At 65.3% G+C, this 11357-nt stretch overlaps 2 protein-coding genes across 2 annotated transcripts; one reads left to right on the top strand and one right to left on the bottom strand.

Moving 5' to 3' along the window:
- Positions 1 to 785: 785 nt before the first annotated feature.
- SMIM12 (small integral membrane protein 12) lies at positions 786 to 1129 on the top strand. Its single transcript, XM_057403388.1, has one exon. The coding sequence runs from the start codon at positions 851 to 853 to the stop codon at positions 1127 to 1129; it is 279 nt and encodes a 92-aa protein (XP_057259371.1). The 5' UTR covers positions 786 to 850.
- Positions 1130 to 8483: 7354 nt separating this feature from the next.
- GJA4 (gap junction protein alpha 4) lies at positions 8484 to 10850 on the bottom strand. The gene is made up of 2 exons (XM_057403461.1): positions 10708 to 10850; positions 8484 to 9898 (listed from the first exon to the last, which is right to left on the bottom strand). The coding sequence occupies exon 2, from the start codon at positions 9875 to 9877 to the stop codon at positions 8846 to 8848; it is 1032 nt and encodes a 343-aa protein (XP_057259444.1). The 5' UTR covers positions 9878 to 9898; positions 10708 to 10850; the 3' UTR covers positions 8484 to 8845.
- Between the last annotated feature and the right edge of the window lie 507 nt (positions 10851 to 11357).

The following is an 11357-nucleotide window of genomic DNA, read 5'->3' as shown; positions in this document are numbered from 1 at the left end:
CGCCGCAGTTAATAAAGATGACTTTGGTTACTCCGGGCCAGCGGCCGCCTCCCCGCGGGGACACGGCCGGCACCGGGCTCGCCTTTCCCCCGTCTACTGCCCCTTCGTGTCGGGGGGTGGGAGCGGATCTCGCTGTGGGGCAGCTGGGGGGTGTCTGCAGGGCGTCCCATGGGGCTCTCCCTGTGGGTACTTGCATGGATCTCCCCATGGGTTTCTCCCTGTGGCTCTCTCCCCCTGTGAGTTTATCCCCGTGGCTCTCCCCATGGGTGTCTCCCCATGATCCTCCCTGGGGGTCTTTCCCCATAGATCACCCCTTGGGGTCTCCCAGTGGCTTTCTCCACTGTGTGTCTCTCCCCGTGGGTCTCTCCCCGTGTGTCTCTCCATGTGGGCCTCCCTGTGGCTCTCCCACGGGTCTTTTGCTGTGTGTCTCGCCCATGGTTCCCTCCCGTGGATCTCCCCGTGGATCTCCCCATGGATCTCCCCATGGATTTCCCCATGGATCTCCCCGGTTCTCCCCCTCGCTCCTCCCGCGGGGCGGCTTGTCTCTGACCGGAAGAGGCGGGCGGCGGCGCCCGGGCCGAGGTGAGCGGGGCCTCCCGGGGCTGGCTCCGGCTGCGGCTCCGGCTCCGGCTGCGGCTCCGGCTCCGGCTCCGGCTCCGGCTGCGGCTCCGGCTCCGGCTGCGGCAGCCCCCGGGGTCCCGGCGCGGCCCGGGCGGGCCCGAGCCCCTGCGGGTCAGTGCGGAGGTACCGGTGCGGCCTTGTCCCGCCGGCGCCTCGCAGCCGAGGGAGGGCCCGGTCCCGGTCCGTGACCGCCGCGTTCCGCCCCCGAGGCGGGCGCAGCCCCCGCGCCATGTGGGCCGTGCTGTGGGCGGCCGTGCGCTCCAAGGCGCCGTACGTCACCTTCCCGGTGGCCTTCGTGGTGGGGCTGGTGGGCTACCACCTGGAGCGGGCCCTCCGCGGGGACCCGGCGCCCGCGGCCGAGGACGAGAAGAGCATCTCGGAGCAGCGGGAGGAGCGCGCGCTGCAGGAGATCGCGGGCAAGGACCTGACCAAGGTGGTGAGCCTGAAGGACAAGCTGGAGTTCGCCCCCCGCGCCGTGCTCAACAGGAACCGCCCCGAGAAGAGCTGATGCGGGCGAACGGGAGCCCGGCAGTGACTGCCCCGGGGCTGCGTCCCACAGCACCGGGCTGGGGACTCCCCCGGCACCTTCCACACCCCCTGGCCTGCACCGTGCCTGGGCAGCGCGCTGTGCCCATCGCTGCGCTAACACCGCCCCCCCCCCCGCAACCCTCCAGAGGGTCGGGGGTTGCCTCCAGACACAGCACCCAGACCTCCTGTGGGGCAGGGTGGGCAGGGAGCCGTGCTCTGGAGGTGGAACCTGGCTGCAGCTCTCAGCCTGTCCCAGCCCCCGCCGAAGCACAAAACCCGCTGGGCCTGGTTTCACCCACGTCTCTTTAGGTTTGGTTTCTTCCGTGGTGTGAGGATAGAAGAAGCAAGGCCCTGAGTGACACGGGGCTGGGGTCAGGCTTCAGGAGGACCTGCTGCCCTGCTTACAGTTCTGCCATGGCTCTTTGCAACCCCAACCACAGCACCACGCTACCGCATCACACCCACAGGAGCCTGCGCAGCAGTGGACATCTCCAGGGAGCCCCTCTCTGCGTCATCCCCTGGCTTCAAAGTGAGGGACAGGGGAGGTGGAAGTCCTGGCCCTGCTTCTGTGGTGGAGCCCTCACTGTGGCGGTGGCTTTGGGCTGCTGTGTAGAGAACAGGGACATCTCTGCCCTGTATGGAAACAGCCAGAATAAACTTCTGTCTGTCCTTGGGCCTCTGTGTGTTCTGCACCAGCCCCTGACCCCAGCCCTGGCTCACGGTGTGCTTCTGCTCCCTGTGTTTTCAACCCCTTCTACCCTGGCAGAAATGCCATCATTGTCCCTAATGGGCACTGACCTCAGAGCCTGGCAGTGGGGTGGCAGGCAGGAAGGAGGGGAAGGCACCGAGATCCCAGCTCCCCAGCCACATCGTCTGCTTCCCCTCAGCTCCTTATCTAGACAAGAAGGGCTGTGGCAGGGCTCGGTGAGGCCCCAGGGGCTGGGGTGGGGGGGGTGTCCCATTGGGCTGGGCTCTGTGGTGGTTATCCTGTGCTCTGTGGTGGTTATCCTGGGCTCTGTGATGGTTATCCTGGGCTCTGTGGTGGTTATCCTGGGCTCTGTGATGGTTATCCTGGGCTCTGTGGTGGTTATCCTGGGCTCTGTGATGGTTATCCTGGGCTCTGTGGTGGTTATCCTGGGCTCTGTGATGGTTATCCTGGGCTCTGTGTGGTGGTTATCCTGGGCTCTGTGGTGGTTATCCTGGGCTCTGCGTGGTTATTGCTGCCTCCCAGCTTGTTTTTAACCCTGGTGCCCGAGCGAGGCCCCGCTCTGCCCCGGCCCTGCCTTCCCCCCGCAGGGACCATAAATCTGCCGTGTCTGGTGCGAAGCCCGGAGGTCAGCAGCCTCTTTGGTGTTTCCCACCACTCGGCCCCCCTTCCTCAGGGCCCTGCTGACAGCTTCATGCCCGGCCATGTTTACCTCCCGACCTGCTCTCCTCAGCTGGATCGCTGCCCTCCAGCTGGGCCCAGAGCCCGGCACCACCGGGAAGCCGCAGGCCTCTGCTGCCACGGCACGTGGGGCTGGGCTGGAAGGTGCAGGAGGACACCAAGGCTGTCCCAGCTCTGCCCCACTGCTGCCTCCTGCACTAGGGCTCACTGCACCTCTTGTGCCACCACCACGGTCCCCTTGGCACAGCCCTGAGGTAGCCCCTGCCCTTGGCCTTGCGCTTCCCCAGCCTGGTTGAGGGTTCCCTATTGTGCTCTGGGGTGGGAATGGTCCTGTCCCTTCCCCCAAGCTGGGACCAGCTGGACCCAGCTCGGAAATGCCTTTGTTCCCCGCGCCGGAGCGGCTCCCTCGGCTGTTTATAGCCCATTGATCTGCCTGTTCCCAGGCCCGGCCGGGCACAATCGGGCTTTGTCGGGGCCTCGCTGCCCCATTTCCTCCCCTGGGCCCACGCGGTGTCGGTCGGGGGGGGCTGCTCGGCTGCAGTGCCCTTGGGAAGGGCTGAGTCCCGACGTGGCTGCACGGGCACCGACGGCATCTCACTGGAGAGCCTCTGCCCTGCTCCCAGCACCGCTGCCTTGCTGGTCCTGCTGCCTTTCCCGCTGGTTTCCATGTGTCTCCCGTCCATCCCTGCGGCAGACGCTGGCTGTGAAGTCCCCGCAGGCTGGGGTGAAGCTGCTTCCCAGTCGCCTTTCTCCTAAGGCCTTGGTGCCGTAAACCCACCCTTCCTCCCATTGAATCCCAACAATGTGCTGCCTGGGAAGCGCCGGCTGGACAAGAATAGGAGCCGGCGGGCGCTCGGGGCTGGGGTGAGCAGCACAGCGGATCATGAAGAGCGAGGAAGCTTTGTTGAATAAGCCATTATGGCAAGAAACTGCACACAGCCCCTCAAGTGCAAGTCCTTGGCCTTTGTAATCCAGCTGTTCCCAGCATGGCACAGCTGGTGCTGCAGTGGGACTGCATTGTCCCCAGGCCTGTGTTCTGTGGGAGAGCATCCTCCCAGGGCTGGTCCAGCTTCTGGGGCCGGCTGCATTGTGCCATAGAGCAGGGGTGGAATCTGGCAGCTGCAGAAGTGCTGCCTGTCCTTGCCCAGCCCATGGTGGCCGTGCCCCAGGCTCAGGAGCAGCAAGCTGGCTCTTTAGCTCTTGTCATGGCGCTGCTGCCTTGCTGCAGCCTCCAGGCTGAGTCTCTGCCCTTCCTGGTGCTGGGTTTGCTCCTGGTCCATCACAAACAGCTTGGGAGAGGTGGCAGTTTCCAAGGCAGGATGGGGCAAACTGGGGCTGTGCAGGGCTGAGCTGTGCCCCAGCTCGTTGGGGTCAGCCTAGAGGCCTGGGAGGGCTGCTGTGCAGGCAGGAGGAGTGGGAGCTGCTTGGCACGGCTCGGTGATGTCCGGTCAGGTCAGAGCAGGGATGCACCAGCTGCATGGGCACGGACACAGTGACCCTGCGCTGGCACAAGGGCTGCTCAGAGCCAGCAAGGCCTGGAGTGATGTTGCTCTGGGAGGACTCTGGGGCCTGAGGGCCTCACGCTCCCATGTCCCATCCTGGAGCAGCGCAGTCACCCTGGAGCACCCAGGACATGCAGGCAGCCGGTGTCCCTGCAGCCCCGGGACACGGAGGCTGCTCAGCCCAGCTCCACTGGAGAGCAAGCGGTGCATCCCCCGCAGTCCCCGGGGACATCTGCTCCCTCCCGTCCCAAAGCCCAGGCTGTTTTCCCAGGCTCCAGTTCTGCCCTTTCCGTGGAGGCAGCCGAGTCCTTTCCCAGCCTCCCCGTCTCGCTCATCCCTCCCTGCGCATGTGCTCCGTGCCCTGCCGGATGGCTCCCTTCTGCACCCAGCAAAGCCCTGAAGTGCTGGGAGAGGAGCGGCTTTGTTCTGCACTGAGACACATCCCTGGGTCCTGGCTGGGGATAGCTACAGTGGGACATGGCCCCTTCCCACTTGGCATTGCCTCTCGCAGCCACAGCTCAGGGCTGGCTCCCCATCCCCATCGTGTCTCATTGCTTTCAGGCCACATCATCCTGCAATGCCGGGAAAAGCCGCTGCAGCAGCTCCTGCTCTCGCAGTGCTGCAGTGGGACGATGCCGCTGGCAGGGCCCGTTCCCATCCCGGGGCGGGCAGGGGGTGCCAGGCACCGCGGTCCTGTTGCTTCGGCACAAGGAAGCGGCTGGAGGGGAGCGACAATGTCAGGATGCGGGAAGTCATCGGGGCTATTGAGCGCGTTTCCTCCCGCCCGCGGTTCTCACACGGGGCCACATTCATTGTCTGCCGTGCCCGCGCGTGGAGGGCTAAATATAACCCCGGGCCCAGGGAGGAAGGGAGCTCTTGGGGGTTTGCTTTTCCCTCGCTCTGCGCTGCTGGCAGCAGCGCTGATAGGGGCAGGGTTGTACCCGGTTTGGTGTCACCTCGATGGTGGGTGCTGCCGGCATGGGTGCTGCCGGCACGGGGTCTGTGCCCGGCTCAGGAGGATGCTCCTGCCCACCCACCCTGAGGGGCTGCAGGAAATGGGGTGCTGGGAAGCTGTGGCAGAGCCTTGGGCGTGCATGGGGGGGTCCAGCATTGTGTGTGTGTGGGGGACATGCTGTGGCCCTGGCTGGCATCCCCCTGCCCAGCCCTGTGCCTTTTCTCCCTCTCAGGCTCAGCTTCGCTCCCCCCGTGGCTCCTCCTGTGGCACTTGGATTTAGGCACTTGTTGCTTTGTGTATGCTGGGAAAGCTCAAAAATAAACTCCTGGTGCTCAGCCAGCGCCTCGGGCAGAGCCTTGCTGCGGCTTCTGTCCCCCAGACCACATCAGGGCTAAGGGCAGGGGGTGCCCAGCATGGACTGGGTCTCTGGGTCCAGAGCTGGGTCTTGGGGTGCCCACGGGGAGCCCCTCACTGCAGCACCCCGGCTGCCCGTGCTGTCACAGTTCACGGCCCAGCACTGGGATGGGGAGTATCATTCCCAGGGAAGGACCGGAGGAGCCTGGAGCATCATTCCCAGGGAAGGACCGGAGGAGCCTGGAGCATCATTCCCAGGGAAGGACCGGAGGAGCCTGGAGCATCATTCCCAGGGAAGGACCGGAGGAGCCTGGAGCATCATTCCCAGGGAAGGACCGGAGGAGCCTGGAGCATCATTCCCAGGGAAGGACCGGAGGAGCCTGGAGCATCATTCCCAGGGAAGGACCGGAGGAGCCTGGAGCATCATTCCCAGGGAAGGACCGGAGGAGCCTGGAGCATCATTCCCAGGGAAGGACCGGAGGAGCCTGGAGCATCATTCCCAGGGAAGGACCGGAGGAGCCTGGAGCATCATTCCCAGGGAAGGACCGGAGGAGCCTGGAGCATCATTCCCAGGGAAGGACCGGAGGAGCCTGGAGCATCATTCCCAGGGAAGGACCGGAGGAGCCTGGAGCATCATTCCCAGGGAAGGACCGGAGGAGCCTGGAGCATCATTCCCAGGGAAGGACCGGAGGAGCCTGGAGCATCATTCCCAGGGAAGGACCGGAGGAGCCTGGAGCATCATTCCCAGGGAAGGACCGGAGGAGCCTGGAGCATCATTCCCAGGGAAGGACCGGAGGAGCCTGGAGCATCATTCCCAGGGAAGGACCGGAGGAGCCTGGAGCATCATTCCCAGGGAAGGACCGGAGGAGCCTGGAGCATCATTCCCAGGGAAGGACCGGAGGAGCCTGGAGCATCATTCCCAGGGAAGGACCGGAGGAGCCTGGAGCATCATTCCCAGGGAAGGACCGGAGGAGCCTGGAGCATCATTCCCAGGGAAGGACCGGAGGAGCCTGGAGCATCATTCCCAGGGAAGGACCGGAGGAGCCTGGAGCATCATTCCCAGGGAAGGACCGGAGGAGCCTGTTTACTCAGGACGGAGCCCGGAGGTGTGAGAAAGGCCGAGCCCGTCCGGCCGGGCCGGCGCTATCTGTCCCCGGGCTGTGCCAAAGGCCCTGCCCGCGCCCTTATCAGCAGCAAACTTCTATTTGCCTAAGGGCCGCCTGCCTTTGGGGGGGCTGCTGCCAGCACCAGCCCCGCTGCAGCCCCCTCCCCGGCCCCCCCGCAGGTGAGACCCTCGCTGTTGTTGTTGGCCTGTGCCACGGGCACCGGGTCGGCGCAGCCACCCCGAGCCGCCTTGTCACAACACGGGAACAATAGCGGGACGCGGAGCCGTGTTTGCGCAGCGCCGGCGCCCGGGCACCGCGGCCAAGCAGAGGAGCTCTCGTCCCTCTTTGTTTTCCAGCTTTCCAAGCGTGCTGCTCACCTGGTGCCAACACAAATATCAGCGCAGGAGAGGGGTGAGCACACGGCCCGGCTGCGCCGTTACCTTTCACACGGGCATTTCCTCCTGGCTGAGGACGCGGGGCTGCTCCCCGAGAGCTGCAGCTCTGCTGGTGCCTGGGGAGCACGGGGCTGCGGCCCCCTCTTGCTTTGGGGTGCCCCAGGGCAGGAGCAGGGCAGGGTCCCTGCAGAGGGGATCTGCCCCAGCATCCTCACGCAGGGCACAGAGGAGGGTGAGGGCTGTGCATGCACCCCAGACCCCCCCCCCCCATGGGATGTCACCCCCCTCATCCCCAGCAGAGAGAGGAGCCAAGGCCAGGCTCGGCTGCCAGCCCAGGCTCTGCACCAAGGGTGCCTCCCTCTGCACTTCCTTCAGCAGCTGATGGCAGCGATATTACCCCTATCATCACCCATATTTCATTCTCTCCAGGGTATTTTTAGGCCGTCCCACCCTTGCTGAAGGGGCCCGCGGCAGAAAGCAGGCTCTGCCCTGGGCTGGCTTGGCCAGAGAACCTAAACAACAGCCCCAGCCGCATTGTGTGCCTTTATCTGTGGCTCATTTCCACCTATTATGCAGCCACGAGCGGCTCCACGGCCTCCACTGGGTTTATCTGCAGCAGAGCTGGGGCAGGGCGAGAGGGGCTGAGCTGCGCTTTGGGTCACCAGGAGCCAAATGGCCCCAGACAGACCCTGGGGCTCGAGGGGTCAGGGTGCTATAGCAGTGAGGGTTGTGCTTCCAGTGAGTGCCTGGCCTCGGCAGCACAACTCCCCTTCACCCATCCCAATCCCTCATTCCCAAACACTTACCCCCCATCCCAGAGGCAGCTGCAGGAAGCAGTCACATCACACATCACTTCTGTTCATTCATCCAACTTTATTCAACAAGGTACAACACAGAGTCCTCCAGGGGGAAAGGAACAGCACAGAGGGCAGTGCCCGCATCCCACCCTCATGCCTGGGTCACGCAGGACCTTCCCCTTTCACAGCGTTGGTGGGATGCAGAGTCAGAGGCAATGCTCGTGTGGCAGCAGTTGGTTCTTCCATCCCTCCCCAGCACCTCAGCCCCCAGCAGGAGATGACCAGTGCAAAGCAGTAAAACCAGTAACACCAGACCAGTAGCTGTGAGGCTCATTCCCCCCTCATAAAACACCCACCGGGCTCAGGGGCACGCAGCCAGGCTGGACACAGCTCCCCAGGCCCCTGCACAGCTGCACCTTTAAGGCAGAAAACTCCGTGCTCAGGCCAGCAGGTTAAAAATAACTTAGACACACGCATCCCATGGGAAAGGATCCAGGGCCGGGAGGCGCGGGGGGGGGAACTGCGCTCCCAGGGCGCCCGAGTGGTGACCCTGCAGCCATCGGGATCAGCCGCTCACTGCAGAGCCCTGCTGCTGGCTTAACCCCCCCGTGCCCCACGGAAAAGGGGCAGCTCCTGCAGCAAACCCTGGTCGGGAGCCTCTGGTCCCACCTGCAGGGTGACAGGAAGGGGCTGGTGGCCAGGACCCCTCAGGCAGCGCTGCCCCGGCCCTGCCAGGCTCCAAGCAGAGACCGGAGGCGAGCGGCTTCCCACGGCCACACGCTCGGATCCCCCGGTGCTGGCGGCAGCTCCCGAGAGCCCCAGGGTCCGGCCCCCTCCAGGGCAGCATCCTCCCGCCGCGGCCCCGGGGACAGCCTGTTCCCAGCCGCGTGGCTCCGGGGATGTCTCCCTTTCCCACGGCGCGGCGCGTGGGACACGGTGTCCCGGGAGCTCTGCGCTGTTTCCTTCCTTGCAGGTCTAGTGGGGAAACCGGGCGGGAGCAGAGGCCCCGCTCCAGGGCCGTGCTCAGCCCCAAGCCTGAGCACCACGTCCCATGGCAGGCAGGTCAGTGTGGGCGCAGCCACCGAGGGGCCTGGGTACCGCACAGCACCAGGCAGGAGGCGGCTGCCTGCCCGTGGCCAGCACCTTCAAGGCACAAGGGGCCAAGGAACGTCCCCCCGGGCGGCCAGGGCCAGCCTGGCTCTAGACGTACTGCTTCTTGGAGGCTGAGCTCCCGGGCCGGCTGCTCAGCTTCTCCTCTGGGATGGGGGCATCGGCAGCCCTGGGAGCATAGGGGTCTGACAGGGGTCTGCTGCTGCCGCCCAGCGCCAGGTTCTCCTCGTTGTGGAAGTTGGCCCAGTTCTGCTCGCTGGAGAGCTTGTTGAAGGCCTGGCAGGATGACGTGTGGCTGTCGGCCATGGGCAGGAAGGGGTAGTGCTTGTGTGGGTAGGCACCTGAGACCATGTCACTGGCAAAGGCATCCCGGCTTGGGATGGCTGGGTCCGACACCTTCTTGATGTTGCTAAGCAGGTTCTTGCAGCAGAGGTGGAAGAGCTCCAGGAGGTTCAGGACTAAGGAGATGAGGCCCATCACCAGCATGAAGATGATGAAGATGCTCTTCTCGGTAGGGCGGGAGATGAAGCAGTCCACCTGATGTGGGCAAGGGTCCCTCTTGCACACATAGCGGGGCACCATGGAGAAGCCGTACAGGTACCACTGACCAACAAGGAAGCCAGCCTCAAAGATGCTCTTGCAGATCACACTGGTCATGTACGTCCACATCAGCGCCCCTCGGATCTTGAGCCTCCCATCCTCCGACACGTAGATCTTGGACATCTTCTTCTCTATGGCTGCCAGCTCCTGCTCGATCTTTGGGTCCTTGCTGTGGATTGCCCGGAGCTCACTCTCCTGTTGCTTCAGCTTCTCCTCCTTCCGTGAGAGATAGACAACGTGGCCCAGGTAAACCAGGGTTGGGGTGCTGACAAAGAGGAACTGGAGCACCCAGTAGCGGATGTGGGAGATGGGGAAGGCTTTGTCATAGCAGACGTTGGTGCAGCCGGGCTGCTTGGTGTTGCACACGAAATCCGACTGCTCGTCCCCCCACACAGACTCCCCAGCCAAGCCCAGGATGAGGATGCGGAAGATGAAGAGCACGGTGAGCCAGATCTTCCCGATCACGGTTGAATGCTCCTGGACTTGGTCCAGCAGCTTCTCCAGGAAACCCCAGTCACCCATCTTCTATGGAGCCTCGTGCCTCTGCCGATGGAGAGGGGAGAGGAGCCAGGTCAATGCCCTATTTCCATGCTGCAGAGCACAGACGGGGCCACCTAAACCCCTCAGGACACTGCTCTGCACAGGGGCCCAGCAAACCCACTGAGGAACATCCCACCTCCAAGGGATGGAGCTGGGCTCAGGAGTGCTCCTCCTGCACCCCACTGCCCAATAGAGAAACATGGGGCTGGGGGACAAGAGGCAGTGCAGGGATGTACCTCCTCCAGCAGCACCCAACCCACAGCACCCGTGGTTTGCGGCCGTCCTGGCCTCCCAGGGGACATCCCACAGCAAAGGGCTATTCCCTTTTCGGTCTGGGGCTGCCCCAGGTGCCCACAGCACCCAGAGAGGGGGCACAGTAGGGGCAGATTTGCCTCTCTTACAGCCCAGCTTTACCAAAGGGCAGAAAGCAGCAGTGGGCAGGAGGGGAACCGCAAACCCCGGGCTACAGCAGCGACCCCAATGCCTATTGAGGGCTCACCCCAAACTGAAGGGTCAGTCCCTACGCAGCTCCCTTTCCATGGGGCAACGACACCCCAGCCCCAGAGCACTCTGCCTTGCCCAGGGACCCCCCCAAGACCACACTCACCGCACAGACCCGTCGCTGCTCCGGGGCCCCTCAGCCTCCCCCGGGCTGCAGCGAGCCCTGGCTCCTGATCAACCTCTGCCAATGCAGCCGGCAGAGGTACCCGCTGCGCCGTTAAAGGGGCGCCCCGCAGCGCTGGGTACCCCAGGCACAGGGCTCCCAAGCGGTGCCCGGTGCCCCGAGGGGGTCCCCGGCGCCGTGCACTCACCTCCGCCGCTCCGGGCACGTCCCGCCTGGCTCGGGCAGCGCTGGGTGTTTGCGGGGCGGCTCTGGCCGTGCGGGGCCCGGGGGAGCCGGGGGAGGAGCGCGGGCAGGAAACGGGGGCCGGGGCTTAGCGCTGGGCCGCAGGTGTGCGGGGCCGCCCCGTCCCGCTACGGGGCGGGTCCGCGGAGCTCCGGACCCCCGGCACAGTGGGCACCGTCGGGGCCGAAGCCGGTGGGGTCGGCGGGGAGCCCGCGTGTCCCTGACCGCCCGGCCCCGGCTGCGGCTCCGCCAGCGCTCATCGGGAGAGGACCCATCGCGCTGCACGGCCCCTGAGCGGATGACCCCAGTGCTCCCCGCTCCGGGGGAGGCAGCCCCGGGGGTGCGGCGGGGCGTCCCCGCGATGCTCCGCTCCCTGCCCGCTCCGGCAGCGGGTCCGTGCGGCGCGACGGGCGCTGGGTGGTGCTGGAGCCCCACCGGAGCCCGGCAGTGCCCGGGTCTGGAGCGGGGCTCTGCTGTCGCGGGGCTCAGACGGGGCGCTGCGGGGGTGCGGAGGCCCCGTAACACGGAGGTGGGGCAGCGAGGGGGCGAGTGCTGCTGTTTAATGCACAGGCTTCAGTCCTGCTGGCTTCGCGGGTGCAAACCCCCTGCCTATGC

This window comes from Pezoporus wallicus, unplaced genomic scaffold (assembly GCF_028554395.1).
Source record: "Pezoporus wallicus isolate ANWC-B61680 ecotype Strahan unplaced genomic scaffold, APGP_CSIRO_Pwel_v1 contig_8232, whole genome shotgun sequence".
Classification (NCBI taxonomy): Eukaryota; Metazoa; Chordata; class Aves; order Psittaciformes; family Psittacidae; genus Pezoporus; species Pezoporus wallicus.
This window is presented reverse-complemented; position numbering and strand designations above follow the sequence as displayed.